The sequence below is a fragment of the Chlamydotis macqueenii genome, chromosome W (assembly GCF_036417535.1).
Source record: "Chlamydotis macqueenii isolate bChlMac1 chromosome W, bChlMac1.mat, whole genome shotgun sequence".
Classification (NCBI taxonomy): domain Eukaryota; kingdom Metazoa; phylum Chordata; class Aves; order Otidiformes; family Otididae; genus Chlamydotis; species Chlamydotis macqueenii.
The window spans coordinates 19,118,723-19,137,143 of record NC_141592.1 but is presented as its reverse complement, the minus strand read 5'-3'; the positions used below and the strand labels follow the sequence as shown (position 1 = coordinate 19,137,143).

Sequence of the window (18,421 nt, the reverse complement as noted above, 5' to 3'; positions counted from 1 at the left end):
CTGCTGCTTCTGGACATGGGAACACCTGAAAGGACAAAAAGTCATTGAAAACCTTGAGAGACTTTTCTGAGCCAAACCAAAAAAGTTTTGTACAGACTCTTCCCTTCCTAAACATCTTGTCCTTTTTTTTTTTTTTTCTTCCATTTCTGAAGACCTTCCTTCTCCTCCATGGCTGTAGCTCTGGTTTGGTGCTGGCTGAATGTGCCCTGAGGAGCTGGGCCTCTGCCCACTGGCTGCCCAGGTGTCAAATGTGCTCTGCAGCAGTGAGTTCATGGGAACGGTAGAAGGAGGGGCCAGCTCTGGTGCTCAACATTGTGAAAGGAAACCACGCTTAACGCAGAAGGGCTTGTCAGCATCTGCATTTCCTGTTCCAAGGAAAGAAGACGGCAGAAGGCAGACTGAATCTGTAGGTTTTTGGGGGTTTGATTTTTAAAAAAATATTTGCCATATTAATAGGAAATTATTTTGAGATACCAGTAACACACAGCATTTCTGCTGCACTCAGAGAGAACAGAGTGAGTCTTGTATGAGAAGAGAATTGCTGTGGCTTAGTGCAGAGTGAGGGGAGCTGGTCTGTCCCTCTGTCCCAGGGGCTCTGGGCTTGCAGCATTCTGAGATTAAACACAATCGCACTGCTATGTTTCCAAAAAAGCCAGCAAGCACTGCTGAAAGTACAGGGATGCACTGCAAACCACTAAATGTCTCACCCTTTCCCAAGGTCTCAGCACCTCGCTTCTAGCCCACAGCACTCAGGGCTCATTTCACCAACCCAACAGCAGGGTTTTTCTCCACAGCATCTCTGTGCTGAACCATGGGGTGTGCAAGTAACACAAAGATGTTATGGGAGAGTTTTGCATCTCTGAGGGAAACTCACAGCTTGGGAGGACAACCCAAGAAGTTATGTTGGGTGTTTGCATGATGGAATCCCACTGAGGGAAAAGCAGCTGATGCCCCAGCCCCACAGCCTGCAGTGCCCACAGCCCCACAGGTGAAAGCTGGGACACTTGTTCCCATGGACACAGCTGCAGGAAAGGACCCACAAGATCAGGGGGTGACTCTGCTGCTGGAACTCCCCTCCTCAGACAGCCTGACAGCAAGAACAAGATCCCAGCAGCAACACCACAGAGAGGTGGAGGCACAAGGGCAAATACAGCCAGGGTGCGGCTGAGAGAGGACAGGGCAGAGGCAGGCGGGCACTGGGGACAGCGTCCCCCTCCCCCAGCTGTGCGTGCCCCCTCCCCGACACCACCATTGCCGGGCAGCTGCTCTCAGCCCCTGTGCTCTGCAGAGGGCCGTGGGCACGTGGCTGGAGAGCTGCAGCACGGCTCTGCTGGAGCTCTGGCTGCAGAGGAGGGGGTTCATGGCTGGGACCCCACAGCCCTGAGGGCAGAGGCTTGGGTGGGTGGGAGAGGAGGCCAGGGGGCTTGCTCAGAGGAAGGGGTCTGCCCTGGAGGGGATGCTACAGAGATTTCTGAATTCTCCCTCCCACAACATGTCTGCTTTTAGTTTCCTCTCAATACTTGACTGTAAACCTGCTGCCTGGGGATTTTCCTCCTGGCAGCTGTTTCCCTGTGCCATGTCTTTTCCCTGTCAGCACTCACAGACCCCATCCCAACCTCTGTGCACTCACCCTGGCCCTACACACACCTTCCTGTTTGCAGGGCACTGGCTGGGTGCCTGTTCCTGTTTGGAGGTTCCAAAGGCCCGGGCAGGACAACCCTGCTGGGTGCAGCAAGGGTGATGCTGGTGCTGTCCCTGGGCAGAGGAGTGGCTGAAGGCTCTTGAGGAGGCTCTTAGCAGAGCAAATGACCACTCAAATGTTACAGCTCAGGAGTCTCAAGGACTTGTCCAAGCTTGACAGCTCCTTTTTTGATTTCTCTTTCCCTCCCCACCCTCATTAGACCCCTACCCTCAGAGTAGGAAAGCAAAAACAGAGACTCAGGAAATCTCTTTATCTCTATAGCAAACCCTGCCTTGACCGTCCTCTTGAAACATCCCCTTGGAAGTTTCCCAGTGGTGACGTGGAGCTGTGAGCAGCCCCGACCCACACAGCACCCTCTCAACAGCAGAAGGACCCTGATCGGCCACAAGTTGTTCCTCCCACCCACAGCTTCTTTCCCCAGCGCCGTGGGGAGCTCCCCGGGCAGGCTGAGTGCTGAGCCTGGCAGAGGCAGAGTCCCTGCCCCAGCACACAGCCCCTGGGGCACAGGGACTCTGCTCTGAAGGACAGCCCTGGGCACCCCTGGCTGCACACACACATTCACACCCCTTCAGCTGTCCCTGGGAGAAGGCAGCCGTTGTGCCCTGTCCCTCTGATGGGAGATTCCTGCCCTGGAGCATGTCCTTCTCCTCTGCTCTGGAAAAAAATGAGAGAATACTCCTGGAAGATCATATATGCTTTGGGATATTCCTGCTTTTGGATGTCCCTCCAGTAGAACCAGCTGCATTGCCCTGCATCCAGAGACTTACCATATCCAGGGCTGTGAAGATTTCTGCCTCACTGAGCTCTTGGCATCCTCCCACCCCAGGCTGCCTTTCACCTCTCTCTGCCTCGCTTCTCTCCCCTCAGCTTCTGCAGGCAGAGCCCTCACCCCTGCTGCGCTTGGCAGAGGAGCTGCTCCTGGGCAGAGCTGTCTCTCTGCAGTGCTGCCCTGTTACCATCAGCTCCCTCCATCTCAGGAGCCCGGCCCAGCTCAGCAGCAGAGGCCCAGCCCAAGGCAGCACTTCCTCTGTCCCCTCGGGGCTCCCTCTAGCTGTCCCTGTGAAACAGGCTTAAGGAAACACTGATTATCTCTGCCTCAGCTGGGGAGTGAGGCTTCTTTCCAGCTGTGGCATTTCCCTGCTGAGAGATAGTTAAACACCAACTTTTCCTGGCCCATCATTAGACAGGACACACAGAAAGGGACAGTCAGGGATCCCTTTTACCCCTGCCGAGGAAGGGGGTTCAACTGACTCATACAAGTCATAGTTTACATCATTTGTAGTCCTGGGGCTGCAAGGGGCCTCAGCTCCCTCCCATGCACACCAGAAACCCACAGGAGTTGGGATTCCTCTTCTCTCTCTCTGATCATCAGGTCATCAAAGAGACATCTGGACACCTGCGTGTCAGCTACTTGTCACACCTCCCAGGGCAGTTAATGGCACTTAATTGAAACTCAAAATGGAATTCAAGGGCATTAGGATCAGCTGCTGCTGCTTCTTCAAGAATGGCTACAGAAATACTGAGAGATCACTGCTAAATTTAGTAAGAGTAGGTGTGGGTAGATCTGAAATATTTTACATCCCATTATCCTCAGTTTTCACCAGTGAGTTCTCCCAGACCTTTTTGCTTTGAGGCAGGACTCTGGAGGAGAACAACCAGCCATGGATGAAGATCAAGCCAGGGGTTACTTGAGCAAACAACACCCTTACTGGTCCATGGGCCTGGAGGGGCTACATCGAAGGGAGCTGAGAGAGTGTTTTTCACCACTGGTTCATTATAATTTGAGTAAAAAAGACAGTCAGATTCTGTGAAGTATCTTTTTAAATGCTGTTCATCAGCACTAATACTAAAAAGAGAGAATCATGAAGATCATCTAAGGTCCCTTTTTGATGTTGAGAAACCCAGGCAGGGAAGCACTAAACAGACCTCTGACCCACACACAGCACGCCATGCAGACCTCACCCATAGAAGACATTCCTCTGTTCTGATCAAGCTACTTGTCGTAGTTCAGCCTCGATCGGACCAGACTACGCAGTCTCTCTCTCACTCCCCCCACCTTCCAAGAGAACAGGGAGAGAAAATATAAGGAAAAACAGCTCGAGGTTTGAGATAAGGACAGGGAGAAATCCTTAAAGTTACTGTCACGGGCAAAACAGACTCGACTTGGGGAAAACTATTCATTTTTTACTACAAACAGCAGGATAATGAGACAGAGAACAAGATAACCTCCCCCCACCCCTCCCTCTTCCCGGGCTTAACATTATCTCTACCACCTTCCCCTCCTGAGTGGCACAGGGGGGAAGAGGGAATGGGGCTCGCGGTCAGTTCATCATACGTTGTTTCACGCCGCTGCTTCATGGTCGGGGGAAGAACTCCTCACATTCCTCCCCTGCTCCAGCGTGGGGTCCCACCCCTATGCCACAGTCCTTTGTGGAACTGCTCCGGCGTGGGTCGTCTCTTCCACGGAGTGCAGTCCCTTCAGAACAGCTGCCCCAGCGGGCCCTCCATGGGCCACAGCTGCCTTCAGGCATCCACCTCCCCTGGTACGGGGTCCTTCACGGGCTCCAAGTGGATTTCTGCTCCTCTGTGGACCTCCATGGGCTGCAGGGGGACAACCTGCTCCACCATGGTCGTCACCACAGGCTGCAGGGGAATCTTGGCCAGTAGCCGCATTACTCCTCCCCCTCCTTCTGAACTGACCTTGGCGTCTGCAGCCGTTCCTCACAACAGGCTGGTAGATGTCTCTCAGGATCTTTTTTACATCATCTTATTCACTTCTCATCTCCTTTCCACTTCTTGCACCCGGGCTGGACCGAGTCGGGCCCAGTCAGCTGCCTGGCAAGATGCCAGAGGGTGAGGCCTGCAAGGCCGATGAGGCCTGCGCCTCTTCCTCTGCGCCTCTGCCCCCGCTCAGCTTCTTCACATCTTCTCTTCTCTCTTTTTTTTTTTTCTGTTTTCCCCTTCTTAAATACGTTATTGCAGAGGCGTTATCACGGAACATTCTGCTACCGATCGGCTTGGCCTTGGCCAGCAGCGGGTCCACCCTAGGCCCGGCCGACTCCACTAAAGAAAGGGGAACGACTTCTACCTGTTTCCTACAGAAGCTACCACCTTAGGGCCCCCCTCACTAACAAAACCACAACACTACTGTAGGAACTTCTTACAAAAACCAAACTCTTTTCACCATCTCGACAGTCAGACAGAAATGATGTTCTCATGAGAACACCTTCCCGCATTGTTGGATACAGGCAAGGCCACGCAGGAGGCGTAAGGGCCAGCGCTGAGGGGGAGCTGCCCACAGGCTCTGCTGTGACAATGAGCTGCTGAAGTTGTCCTGCAGCCAAAGGCTCTGCTCTGCACAGCACAGGCGTGAAGCCCAGGCTGCATGTGCAGCGCAGCACAGCTCCATGTACAACGGTCTGCTGGTCAGGGTCACTGCTCAGGTTTCCCTCTGAGAAGTCTGCACTCCACCCTGGTGCCACGGCTGAGCTGCTACTGCCCAATGTGCACAGCCAGGAGGAGATGGGTCACAGGCAGAAGGAGCTGGAGCCCCAGGGCTTGTTACACAACTGTAGTGGTTTAGGATTAAATGAGATGTGGTGGGACAGCTTGCTCGCATGGGGTTTTGCAATGCAGGAATAGAGGCTCTGCTGGAGAGACTGTCAGGGAGGACGAGCATGGAGGATGCCCTCTGTGTTGAAGGCTATGGTTTGTTGGTTCTCTTGCTATGGAGGTGAACAACCAGTTGTGGATGAGGATCAACTCAAGGGTTACTTGAGCAAACTCAACCACCATGACAGAAATGGAGATGGGTGTTTTGATCAGATCCCTGAACACAAGTATTGGGATGCCATTACATTTGAGACTCCATTTTTTGGTCCAGAGGACTATGATGCCCCTTGAGGTGTCCTGAAATATCTCCTGACCCATGTGGTGCTTTAGGCTGTGAAGAGAATCAAAACAACACCTCTGACTGCAGTAATATCTTCTTCAGTACTGACATACAGAGCAGACAGAGGGGTCTCAGACCTTCTGCTGAAAAGTTAGGTCTTCAGAGCTCCAAAGCTAATGGTGGTGCACCAGTGTCCATCCCATGAATATTTGCCCTTCTTTGTGCTTTTCACCAGTTTGAGACATGTCCCTTGACATTTTTGGGCAGCAAAATAAACTCCTCTCACATAAAGTTCAAATAAGGATGAAAGAGAGCAGACAGGAATGAGGGGCAATATTGTCTGAGAGGCTGTCGTAGTTCAGACCCGATCGGGACCAGACTTCGCAGTCTCTCTCTCCCGTTCCCCCAACCCTCCAAGAGAACAGGAGGAGATGATATAAGAAAAACATCTCAAAGTTTGAGATCAGGACAGGGAGAAATCCTTAAAGTTACCGTTACGGGCAAAACAGACTTGACTTGGGGAAAAATACTCATTTATTTTCTAAAACTAGCAGGAGAATGAGACAGGGAACAAGATAATCTCCCCCCACCCCTCCCTCTTCCCGGGCTTAACATTATCTCTACCACCTTCCCCCCCGAGCGGCACAGAGGGGAAAAATGGAATGGGGGTTGCGGTCAGTTCAGCACACGTTGTTTCATGCTGCTGCGTCATCATCGGGGGAAGAACTCTTTGCATTCCTCCTCTGCTCCAGCGTGGGGTCCCTCCCACGGGCCACAGTCCTTTGTGAAACTGCTCCAGCGTGGGTCATCTCTTCCACGGGGTGCAGTCCCTCTAGAACAGCTGTCCCAGCGGGCCCTCCACGGGCCACAGCCTCCTTCAGGCCTCCACCTGCTCCGGCGTGGGGTCCTCCACGGGCTGCAGGTGGATCTCTGCCCCTCCATGGACCTTCATGGGCTGCAGGGGGACAACCTGCTCCACCATGGTCGTCACCACAGGCTGCAGGGGAATCTTGGCCAGGAGCCACGTTACTCCTCCCCCTCCTTCTTCACTGACCTTGGCGTCTGCAGCTGTTCCTCACACCAGGCTGGCAGATGCCTCTCAGGATCTTTTTTACATCTTATTCACTTTTCATCTCCTCTCCACTTCTTGCAGCCAGGCTGGGCCGAGTTGGGCCCAGTCTGCTGCCCGGCGGGAGGCCAGAGGGTGAGGCTCGCGCCTCCCCCTCTCTGCCTCCGCTCAGCTGCTTCACATCTTCTCTCCTTTTTTTTTTTTTCCTTTTTCCCCTACTTAAATACATTATCGCAGAGGCATTATCATGGGACATTCTGCTACCAATTGGCTTGGCCTTGGCCAGCAGCGGGTCCACCCTAGGCCCAGCCGAGTCCACTAAAGAAAGGGGAGTGACTTCTAGCAGTTTCCTACAGAAGCTGCCACATTAGGCCCCCCTCACTAACAAAACCAGAACAGAGGTGTTACCATTAAATTATAACACAGAGTGTGCAGTGAGAAGAAAAGCACTGTTCTAAAAACTCCATACCAGATGCTAAACTCTGTTACGTTACAGCTGCCCAGTCAAGTAAGAATGCATCACAGGAATAAAAGTAAAGAAATTATGTTTAGCATCATTAAGAAGGGAAAGAAATTGTAGAGCATGGTACTGTTACTCTTTGAAGTGAAAACAGAAATACGTCCATACGTGGCTGTTAAGCTCCCATCCAGCTGCTCGCTCACTCGTCTCTCCTGAGGGATGAGAAGATAATCAGAAAGGGCAAAATTAGAATAATTCCTGAGTCAAGATGAGGAAACTTGAATAGGCAAAGTAAAAGCTGTGCCCAGAAACAAAATAAACCAAGGAATTAATTCACAACTTCCCCTTGGCAGACAGGTGTTCAGGGAAGCAGGATTCCATCACAAGTCATGGTTACCTGGGAAGACAAATGCTGTAACTCCAAATGTCCCCCTCTTCCTTCTTCCTTCAGCTTGTATTGCTGAGCATGACATCACGTGGTACGGGATATCCCTGTGGTCAACTGGGGCCAGCTGTCCTGGTTGTGTCCCCTCCCAACTTCTTGCCCACCTCCAGCCTATTCATGGGCAGAGAAGTGTGAGGAATAGAAAAATTCTTGGCACTGTGCAAGCACTGCTCAGCAACAGCTAAAACACGGATCCATTATCAACGCTGCTGTGGTCACAGATCCAAAACTTCTAACTATGTGGACTGCTATGAAGATAATTAACTCAATCCCAGCCAGCCACGGTAGGCTGGATGTCTTGGAAGCCATAAGGATAATAAAAGTGAAGAACTTGTGAGGGGGAAAAGGAACCAGTAAATTAAAGGTGAGGCCAAAGATGTCATTGGGGCTGTTTGGGGTGGCTGTGATGCAGCCATTACTTGTTATGAATCACTTCCACAGTCAGTGGGAATCTGAGTGATTTCCCTAATGCTGAGGACGTGAAGGGGCAGCAACGAATGTGTCATTCAGGCTGCAAGGGAATTTGCAAGATATCTGTGGACTAAGAGCTTACTCAAAGCAGGATCGCACCAAGCTGCTCTTGGTTTTATCCAGATGTGTATGAGAAACTTCCAGGGATGGATGAAGCACACACTCTTGGGGAAATGGCTTCCCATGTCTCACTGTCCACGTGTTGCAACACTGTCTCCCTATATTGAGCCTGACCCTCTCTTCTTTTCCCTCCTTGCCTCCTGTGCTCCTGCCTTTCAGCAAAGTGTCTTCTTATAAACCTCACCGTAGGTAGTACAAGTCTGTTACATCCTTCCGACACAGCCCTCTGTTCTCTGCTGCTCTCTCCCACAAAGGGCAACTTTGCACACAAACATCAACCTCATCTTGGTAGGTCCAGAGTTGACACCAGGAGAAGGAAATGTCACTCAAGAGCAGTGCTGTTGTGCAGCAGGTCACCCTGGATCAGCCCAAGGCTCTGTGTTTCACGGGAGGGCCAGGGAGGACAGAGAGATATCAGTAAAGGAAGGAAGATGCTCAGGTGACAGCGAGGTGCAGTAGCAGGGTGGATGTGCACAGCCTGTAGGGAAGGAGGCAGAGGTGAGGCAATGCTGTAGGGCAGCCTGTGGTGGAGATGGCAGGGGGATGTGGAAAGACTGAAAGTCCTCTAGAAAGTTGAGCACTTTCTCCTGCTGGCAATGGCTGTTGTGTCTGCCACTGCTGGCTATGAGGAGACACCTTATCCTCAGAGCCTGGGAGGTGTCGTACAACAGTCCTGCCCTTGGCACCGCACATCCCCACATCACAGTGCCCCAGGAAGATCCTTGATCAACGAGTGAGGTACAGGATCTCCCTTCCCAGGGGCTGGGATTTGGGGCTGAACACTTTGACATAATCTGTCACTTTATGGTTCATTCAGCACCAGAGCCACCTCTACATTTCCTTTGCCTGTCATCTCTGCCTCCAGGTTTCTGCTCTCACCAGCCCCAGGGAGGCCTTGTCAGTAATGTCCCTCAGTGGGACCCATTAAGGCTCCAAGAAACTTTGGAGTTTGCATCTGACTTTGACTTCTGGAGAGGTTTCATCAACTTCCTTACAGTGTCTGAGATTCATCAACTCATACCCAAACCCACCAGAGAGGTCGTTACAATGCCTTGGGCTGATCCTCTGCTGTTGAGCTGCTCTAGGCTCCTGGGACGCAGGGAGCTCATGGCAAGGAGGCAGAACAGCAGAGAGACAGCTCTGCCCAGGAGCAGCTGCTCTGCAAAGCGCAGCAGGGCTGAGGGCACTGCTGCAGGCACTGAGTGGGGACAGGCAGGGCAGAGAGAGGTTGAAGGCAGCCTGGGCTGAGAGCTCACTGGAGGAGAAACCTTCACAGCCCTCTACATGGTAAGTCTCTGGCTGCAGGGCAATGAACAGGAGCTTCCTGGAGGGGTCTCGTCCAGCTGCCATAGCCCCCAGAGATCTCTCTGCAGAGTAGAGGAGGAGGAGGAGAAGATGCTTCAGAGCAGGAATTCCCTGCTGCACTGCCAGAGGGACAGGGCACGATGGCTGCCTTCTCCCAGGGACGGCTGCAGGGGTGTCAATGTGTGTGTGCAGCCAGGGGTGCCCAGGGCTGTCCTTCAGAGGAGGGGCTGTGTGCTGGGGCAGGGACTCTGCCTCTGCCAGGCTCAGCACTCAGCCTGCCTGGGGAGCTCCCAACAGCACTGCAGGGAGAAGCTGTGGGTGGAAAAGGGACCCTTTGCATGGTCCCTGTGGTGTCGAGAGAGTTCTGTGTTGGTCCGGGCTGCTCACAGCTCCAGGTCACTACAGGACGTTGCCAGAAGCAGCTTTCCAAGAAGCACATCAAAGCAGGTGCCACCTGGAAGGAAAGGTGCTTCCTGAAGTCTGTGCTTTCAGTCCCTTGCTGTGTTTGTGGGGGAAAAGAGCAATGGAGCTGTCAGGGTGTCACAAGTGACTGACACTCCCACGACATTGGACTGAAAGGTCAGTGGGTCTGTGAGGAGGCTGATAACTTCCCTTCACCTCTTCCATTGCCTGCTGAGAGCCCCATCACCTGAGTGGTATCACCGTGGTTCATCTGAGCTGCTCCTTAGCCCCTGCCAACACAGAGATGCTCCTGGGCAGTGCCCTGCTGCCAGGAGGGGTCTGCAGGGCAGGCTGGAGCACACAGCGTGTGGAATGTGGTCTGTGGGCACTGACAGGTAGCAGACACGGAGACAGAGAAGCAGCTCCTGGCAGGGAACCATCCAGGCCCTGGAGCCACAGACTGGGAGGGAGAGAAAAGTGCTGACAGCAACGGCTGGGAGTGGGGATTTGGGCATCTCCCTGTCAGCCCTGCACTGAACATGCTTTTCCCCCCCGACAAGACTCTCCATCTCCTCTGACACCCATCAGAGCCTCTGCCCTCAGGGCCCTGGGATCCAGGGCAGGAACTTCCTCCTCTGCAGCCAGAGCTCCAGCACAGGAGACTCCCGAGTGCCCCTCTGTTCCGCCCTGGCCTTGCTGCCCTGGGCAGAAGAATTGGGGAGTTTCTCCTTCTTTCTCCACCTGCGCCTGCTGCTGCTGCTCTTGTTTTCGGGCTCTCTGGGGATGGGGGTTCAGCAGCAGCTCAGCCACTGACCCTGCAGGCCTTGCCGTGCAGATGTGTCCATGGGAGCAAGATGCCCAAGCCCTCTTCTGACCTGTGGGTCTCTGGGCAATGCAGTCCAGAGGGTGGGGATGAAGCTGGCTCTCTGTTAAGGACACCCCATCTTTAGGGCATTCAGACCCTCACAGCTCTTCCCTGGAGAGGGGAGTGTGGAGATCATCTGCATTTTGAAACTGGGTTCCTCTCTTCTCAGCAGCGTCCAGTTCCTTTCAGGGGAAGAGCTGAGTGTGCTCATCCTCTGGCTCAGAGAGCTGTGAGCCCAGGGCAGCTGACAGCAGGATGGATGCATGTTGGATACCTGGAGTACCAGGGGCACTTAGTGAACAATCCAGACCGAATGGAATTGTTATGTTTGTGAGCAGCAGGCCTCAAGGACATCACTGAAGCCGCTTGTGAGAAAGTACTGAAGCCACCTGTGAGAAAATAATGAGGCCGCCTGTGAGAAAGTAATGAAGCTTCCTGTGAGAAAGTAAATGAAGCAACCTTGAGAAGAAGGAAAACAGCTGGCATACGTGACTGGGGGCTGAACGTGAAGCAGGGTGCAGGTGGAGAGAGCCGTGCGCGTGAACATAGAGACTTAATGAATCGTATTTTAGCTAAGAGCGCGTGCATGATATAGTTAACCAATTAGTAGAGAGCTTGTGCATGATACGGAATTAGAAGGGCTATATTAACCGGGATGTATCAACAATAAATTGGCATTTGCTTGATCATATTGGTCGTCAGCAGTGTCCGTTACTTCCGCGTCAACAGGTGGCGCCTGAACAGGGACCCTCAGATCGGCGTTGGACATCCCGACGGAACCGAAATAGGAAAAGAAGAGGGGGTGGAAGCCGGTCGAAGGCGAGTGCTGCCCCGGCACTCGGGAAGTCGCTATAGCGCAAAAAGGTACAAAAGGTACGGAGGGAATCTCGTCTTGGCCAGGCGAGCGGCCAGGGAGGAGATGGGGTCCACAGTGACCAAAGAGGAGTCAGCAGTGGTTAAGCTCCTCCAACATATGCTCTCTGTGAGAGGACTGAGTTATGACTCGGCCGTCCTAGAAGCTTTGCTGCAGTGGGCAAAGAAAAGGGAATTAATTCCCACAGTTGATGATGCTTTTGAACTCCCGACATGGGAGAAGATAGGAAAAGACCTGTGGGATGAAATAAGTAAAGTATCAAAGGAGGCGAGCAAACTCTCCACCGTGTGGAGGCTAATTAATGAAACATTGATAAGCATGAAAGCCGAACGTTCAGTTGCCACATCTGCTTTTGCGGCCTTAACTCCAGCCGGCAGGTCCACCTCCGCTATTAGCATGCTGTTCTCGGGTTTAACGAGCCCTGCCGCTGCCCCGGCTTGTGCTGAGGGTTGGGGGGTTCGAGTCCCAGCAAGGACTGCAGGAGCTGCAGCCACAGCCCATATAACAATAGATATACAAGCACCAGAAGGAAAAACTGCCGAAAGCCTTTCACCACCAGATGTACCACTGCCAGGCACCCCGCCACGCTGCGCCAGCGCAGGCTCAGAGTCACGAGCCTTTTCGCCGACACAGACAGCTCCGGTTTATCCCCCATTACCACCTTCTTCCCCGCCACCACGGCGTGAGGAGGAGGGGGATGAACATTCATCCGGCTTGAAGGATGCACAGCTGCAAGAGACACTAAAAAGGCTGGAAGCCCTAGAGGTTCGTCTAGAAGCGTCGCTGGGGAACTTGTCAACTCCTTCGCCTGTGCCACATCGAGACCTGCCAGCGTCCAACCTATTCATTCCGAACGGAGCATCGGGTGAGATCAGTCTTTTTGCACCTTTGCAAGGGACGCCAGTGGGAGGGGCTGGGGATTTGAATCCGATAGTGCAGTGGAAAGAGGTGATTCGAGATGCTTTGATAGAAGGAGAGCCTTTGCCCATGGCATTTCCAGTTGTGACCAATAATACTGGGAGAGGTGTGTGGCAAGCATTAGACTGGAAAATATTGAAGGAAGCTAAAAGTGCAATTACTCAGTATGGGCTAAAATCATCATATACTCAATCTGTGCTGCAGCATATTTTTTTTTGTCACAGTTGTTAACTCCTTATGATATCAGAATGATTGTCCAGATGCTTTTGCTACCGTCACAGCAGCTACAGTTTTTTCATCACTGGCAGACTGCTTGTGATAAGGCAGCTGCAACTCCTCGACAACAGGGTGATCCATTATTCGGGGTGCAAACTCAAATGCTGATGGGAGCGGGACCCTACACACGATCTCATTGGCAAGCGCAATTTGCTACCGAAGTGTTACAACTGGGCCAAGATTTGGCTTATAGAGCGCTTGCTAGGGTGTACGATGAAAAGTCCGGACCTGCCTTTACGTGAGTACGGCAAGGTCCCACAGAACCATATGGGAAATTTATTGATCGGTTGCACACCGCAATTATGGCTCACCCTGATTTGGATGATGACATGAAAGCAAATTTCTTAGATATGCTTGCCTTTAATAATGCTAATGAGAAAAAAAAAAAAACCAAAAAACAAAAAACTAAGAGAGCCCTTAGTGTGCTGCCAAAAGGATCTAGTACAGGGCAACTGCTGGAAGCTGCTGAGCAAATGTTAGAACAAGAAAAGGCTACAGTCATGGCTGCTGCTGTACGTGCAGCAGTTAAACCATTGATATCAATAAAGCAGTGCATGATTAACTGTCTGTAACCCCCATTCCCTCTTCCCACCCCCCCCCATCCCTGTCCCGCTCAGGGGGCAGGGGAGGGAGGTGGAGATGGTGTTAAGCCCGGGAAGAGGGAGGGGTGGGAGGAGGTTGTCTTGTTCCCTTTTTCATTATCCTGCTTTGGTTTTAGTGATGGTCTGTTTTGCTTGTAGCGGTGGCTTTAAGGATCCCTCCCTATTCTTGTCTTAAACCTCGGATTTTAGTTTTCTTTCCTCCTATATGCCCGGGGCCACAGCCGCCACCAGGCGCCCCCACCCCCCCCCCGCCGCTGACATGGTTAACAGATACTCCTGTCTGAGTCAAGCTGTGTATAAGTGGAAGGACCGTTCCCTCTTATAACATGGGGGAAGGGATACGCTCATGTCTTTACAGCAGCAGTAAACAAGTGGATCCCTGACTGTATCATCTGCGGGTGTTTCAGAACATGTTTGGTTGACCTGCCAGATACCGGTAGGATGGCAACTCTGTGTAAAACAGCAGCAACCACGAGTGCTGAGTGCTAAAACTACAAAAGATGGAACTTTTTGGGATCAGTAAAGATGGACTTCTGTCTATTTTTTAACTATTCAAGAGCTAATATTTCTAGAGGGGTAATGATTGTAAATGCTTTAAGATCTATACATTGCAACGACACAGCTTGACGTAATCATGCGAGCACATATCAAAATCCAGACAGCATAGAAGACCTAAACGAAGCATACATAGCATTGAATCTGATTGCCAAGATAATACAGAGTTTTGGAAACAAAGTAAAATTATTGCTGCTTCAGTCTTTACACCTGGTGTGGCAAGTGCCTAGGCGTTAACTACACTAAATAAATTGGACTGTTGGCTTGCTAAGCAAATAAATACAACTGCATCAGCATTATTAACGCTGTTAACTGATGTAGATTCTATATACTATGCTACTTTACAAAACAGAACCGCTGTTAGCCTGCAGAGCACATATTTTGACAGGCCTTGTTGCATGTGCTGGCCACGCATGCAGCAACGTCTAGTCAGGCCTTGTTGTATGCGCTGGCCACGCATGCAGCAACACCTAGTCAGTACTCTTTCACTGAATCTGCTGAGGGTATCAACAGAGGTGGCTCGGAGCGGAGGGGAGAGGACGGACCCAGAGCACACTTTATTTACAACAGGGGATGCCCTGAAGGTGCTGCGCCTGTCTCCCTTCTCTGCTCTGACCCGGCTGATAAACAGCCTCTTGCTCAGCGGTGTCTTTGGCATAGTTGGGTTAGTAACCGAACAGATCAGCAATATATTTTTTATTATTAGCACAAAATCATGATTGTCAGGATTTTGATGGGCTTTGCTGCATGAATCTGTCTGATCATTCGGAATCTATTCACAAAAGTATTCAAAACTTGCAAAAAGGAGTACAAAAACAGCAACAAAGTGATGGTTTTGATATATTCCGAAATCTTTTGGTGACTTGATATAAGCTTGTTACTAATAGCTGTAGGATGCTTATTCATTCCTTTTATATATGTATTTTGATCTATATTCTGTGTCTTAAAATGTGTGCAGACTTTAATAGATAAAGCGTTGAAACAATCCTCTTCTCATAAACAAAGAAGGGGGAGATGTGGTATTTCGCTGAGCCAGTATGGTATCAGTGAAAGCACATCGACCTTGGGGGAGGAATGCAATCATGCTCTCAGGAAGAAAGCCATGGAATGAGAAGGGAAGCTTTAAGATCCAAAACATTGTTAGCAGAATTTATGGCTTGTTTCAACAGAGGCCTGCAGAAAACTAGTAATTGCTCTTATAGATAAGAGAGTTACTGGAGTTGTTATATCTATAATAGTAGAAAAATGTTATAGTAGAAAATTACTAGAAAGTAGTGAAACTTAGCTTTGCTTCGTAATCATGAATATGTATAACGTGTGATCAGTAATTTTATTAACTAAGGTTGTGTGTGGCATAACTGGGTGGTTGCTGTCCTTGGTTAAAATCGGAATTGTGATACTAGGCATCATACTAGGCATAATCATTAACATACCATGCTTGCAAAAAATGATTAACAACTCAATACAGACAATGTGGCTCAAAAAAACAAACAAACAAACAAACAAACAAAAAAAACCAACCAAACAACCATGAACCTTGTTGATATTGTAGTAAAATAAGGTCAGGAGTACCAAAAAGGGCCATAGGAGGACCATGTTATTTTGGAAAATTGATAGTGTTTGCTCCACCTATGAGAACATTACGGTATCATACTCGAGCAAGAAGATCGCTAAAAGTATTGACATTGTGACAGCAATTTAACCCTGTTGGGGACAGCTGAGCGGATAGCATTATCTTTATTTGTTCCTTGGGCAGCAACTGCAAAAACTTTAGCTAACTTAAATAAATTAGCTTGTTGGGCACAAAAGCAAATGAATTTAACCTCTAGCATGTTATTAGGATTATTAGAAGACATGGATAGCATGCGTCATGATATTTTTGCAGAATCTAGCAGCCATTGATTTTTTGTTATTAGCGCATGGACATGAAGATTTTGAAGGTATGTGTTGCATGAATGTTTCTGATCACTCTAAGTCGATACGCTATCAGTTGGCAGAGTTATGATGCAACATGCATGCAATACAAGTGGAAAGCAGGTTAACAGACTGGTTGAAATCCTTGGGGATCACAGGCTGGCTAAAAGATTTGATAGTTTATGGGTTGGTATTATTGATGGGTTTGCTGTTGACACTGATGATTTTGGGGTATATTTTAAAATGCTTTGTGAAAGCTACGGAACTTATGATGAAAGTGGGTCTGGATTGTTCAAAACAAAAAGGGGGATTTGTTGGATACCTGGAGTACCAGGGGCACTTAGTGAACAATCCAGACCGAATGGAATTGTTATGTTTGGGAGCAGCAGGCCTCAAGGACATCACTGAAGCCGCTTGTGAGAAAGTAATGAAGCCGCCTGTAAGAAAGTACTGAAGCCACCTGTGAGAAAATAATGAGGCCACCTGTGAGAAAGTAATGAAGCTTCCTGTGAGAAAGTAAACGAAGCAACCTTGAGAAGAAGGAAAACAGCTGGCATACGTGACTGGGGGCTGAACGTGAAGCAGGGTGCAGGTGGAGAGAGCCGTGCGCGTGAACATAGAGACTTAATGAATCGTATTTTAGCTAAGAGCGCGTGCATGATATAGTTAACCAATTAGTAGAGAGCTTGTGCATGATACGGAATTAGAAGGGCTATATTAACCGGGATGTATCAACAATAAATTGGCATTTGCTTGATCATATTGGTCGTCAGCAGTGTCCGTTACTTCCGCGTCAACAGATGCACATACTGTCTGTCCTCCCTGTGCACCAAGGCTCTGTCCCTTTGCCTCCCAGGGCTCTCAGGATGGCACCTGCAGTGTCGCAGAGATGCCAAGGATGTCTGCCTTCAGCAAACCCTCCTCAGGTGGGACAGGAGGCAGGAACAAAAGAAACATAACCAACTCCCCAGAGCTCTGCTCTGCGGTCGGTTGAGCAGGGAGGGACAGTGCTGAAATGTCATTGATTTCATGAGGGGATTTAAACAGAGATCACTCCTGGTTCCTTCCTGCCTGTTGGTGCACAGCAGCACTGACTCCTCAGGAGCCCACAGCAGAACCCTCTGCTCCCCATTGCACCCTCAGCCAGCAGAACCCAGAGCTCAGCCAGGGAGCTGCATGAAGGTCTTTCTGGAAGGACAGAGTCTTTGGGGAGGGTGATGGTTCTATGAGAAATTGCCTTTTCTGACTTGGACAGGTCCCCAGTGCCCAGAGGAAGGAAATGTCCAACAGCAGCTCCATCACTGAGTTCCTCCTCCTGGCATTCGCAGACACACGGGAGCTGCAGCTCTTGCACTTCTGGCTCTTCCTGGGCATCTACCTGGCTGCCCTCCTGGGAAATGGCCTCATCATCACTGCCATAGCCTGCGACCACCGCCTCCACACCCCCATGTACTTCTTCCTCCTCAGCATCTCTGTTCTTGACCTGGGCTGCATCTCCACCACTGTTCCCAAAGCCATGGCCAATTCCCTCTGGGACACCAGGGACATATCCTATGCAGGATGTATGGCACAGGTTTTTTTTTTTTTCTTTTTTATGTCAGCTGAGTACTATCTTCTCACATTCATGGCCTATGACTGCTACGCTGCCATCTGCAAACCCCTGCACTACGGGACCCTCCTGGGCAGCAGAGCTTGTGTCCACATGGCAGCAGCTGCCTGGGGCAGTGGGTTTCTCCATGCCCTGCTGCACACTGCCAATACATTTTCACTGCCACTCTGCCAGGGCAATGCTGTGGACCAGTTCTTCTGTGAAGTCCCTCAGATCCTCAAGCTCTCCTGCTCAGACTCCTACCTCAGGGAAGTTGGGCTTCTTGTCATTTGTGCCTGTTTTGGTTTTGGCTGTTTTGTTTTCATTGTGGTGTCCAATGTGCAGATCTTCAGGGCTGTGCTGAGGATCCCCTCTGAGCAGGGACGGCACAAAGCCTTTTCCACATGCCTCCCTCACCTGGCTGTGGTCTCCCTGCTTATCAGCACTGCCATGGTTGCCTACCTGAAGCCCCTCTCAATGTCTTCCCCATCTCTGGACCTGACGGTGACTGTTCTGTACTCACTGGTGCCTCCAGCAGTGAACCCCCTCATATACAGCATGAGGAACCAGGAGCTCAAGGATGCCTTATGAAAACTCACACAATGGACGTAGTTTCACTGACAACAACCTACCTCCCCTTCTCTGCATCTTTCTTAGAATTTATGTTAGGCCAGGAGGTTTTATTTTTCCTCTCTGATAATTCTAATTACATATAATTCCCTAGACTCTCTAGAGCCTCTTTTGAGTCCTGATTTGGTTGTGTCTGAGCCTTGCACCACACTCTGTCGAATGTGACCTCTCCAATAGCAACTTCTCAATAAAACGATATCGCCTGGGTGCAGTGACTGAAGGCTGGGTACTTCATAGAATCATAAAATCATAGAATGGTTAGGGTTGGAAGGGACCTTCAAAGGTCATCTAGTGCAACCCCTCTGCAAGGAGCAGGGACATCCCCAACTAGAT

General features: G+C 50.5%; 1 protein-coding gene across 1 annotated transcript; it reads left to right on the top strand.

The window, feature by feature from the left end:
- Nucleotides 1–17,149: 17,149 nt before the first annotated feature.
- On the top strand, nucleotides 17,150–18,049 carry LOC147596601 (olfactory receptor 14A16-like). The gene has a single exon (XM_086769756.1). It carries the CDS (start codon nucleotides 17,150–17,152, stop codon nucleotides 18,047–18,049), a length of 900 nt encoding a protein of 299 aa, XP_086625882.1.
- Nucleotides 18,050–18,421: the final 372 nt, after the last annotated feature.

Bases quoted from the DNA above. Each gene is read 5' to 3' on its own strand.
- LOC147596601 (XM_086769756.1), top strand. From the start codon at position 17,150: ATGTCCAACAGCAGCTCCATCACTGAGTTCCTCCTCCTGGCATTCGCA.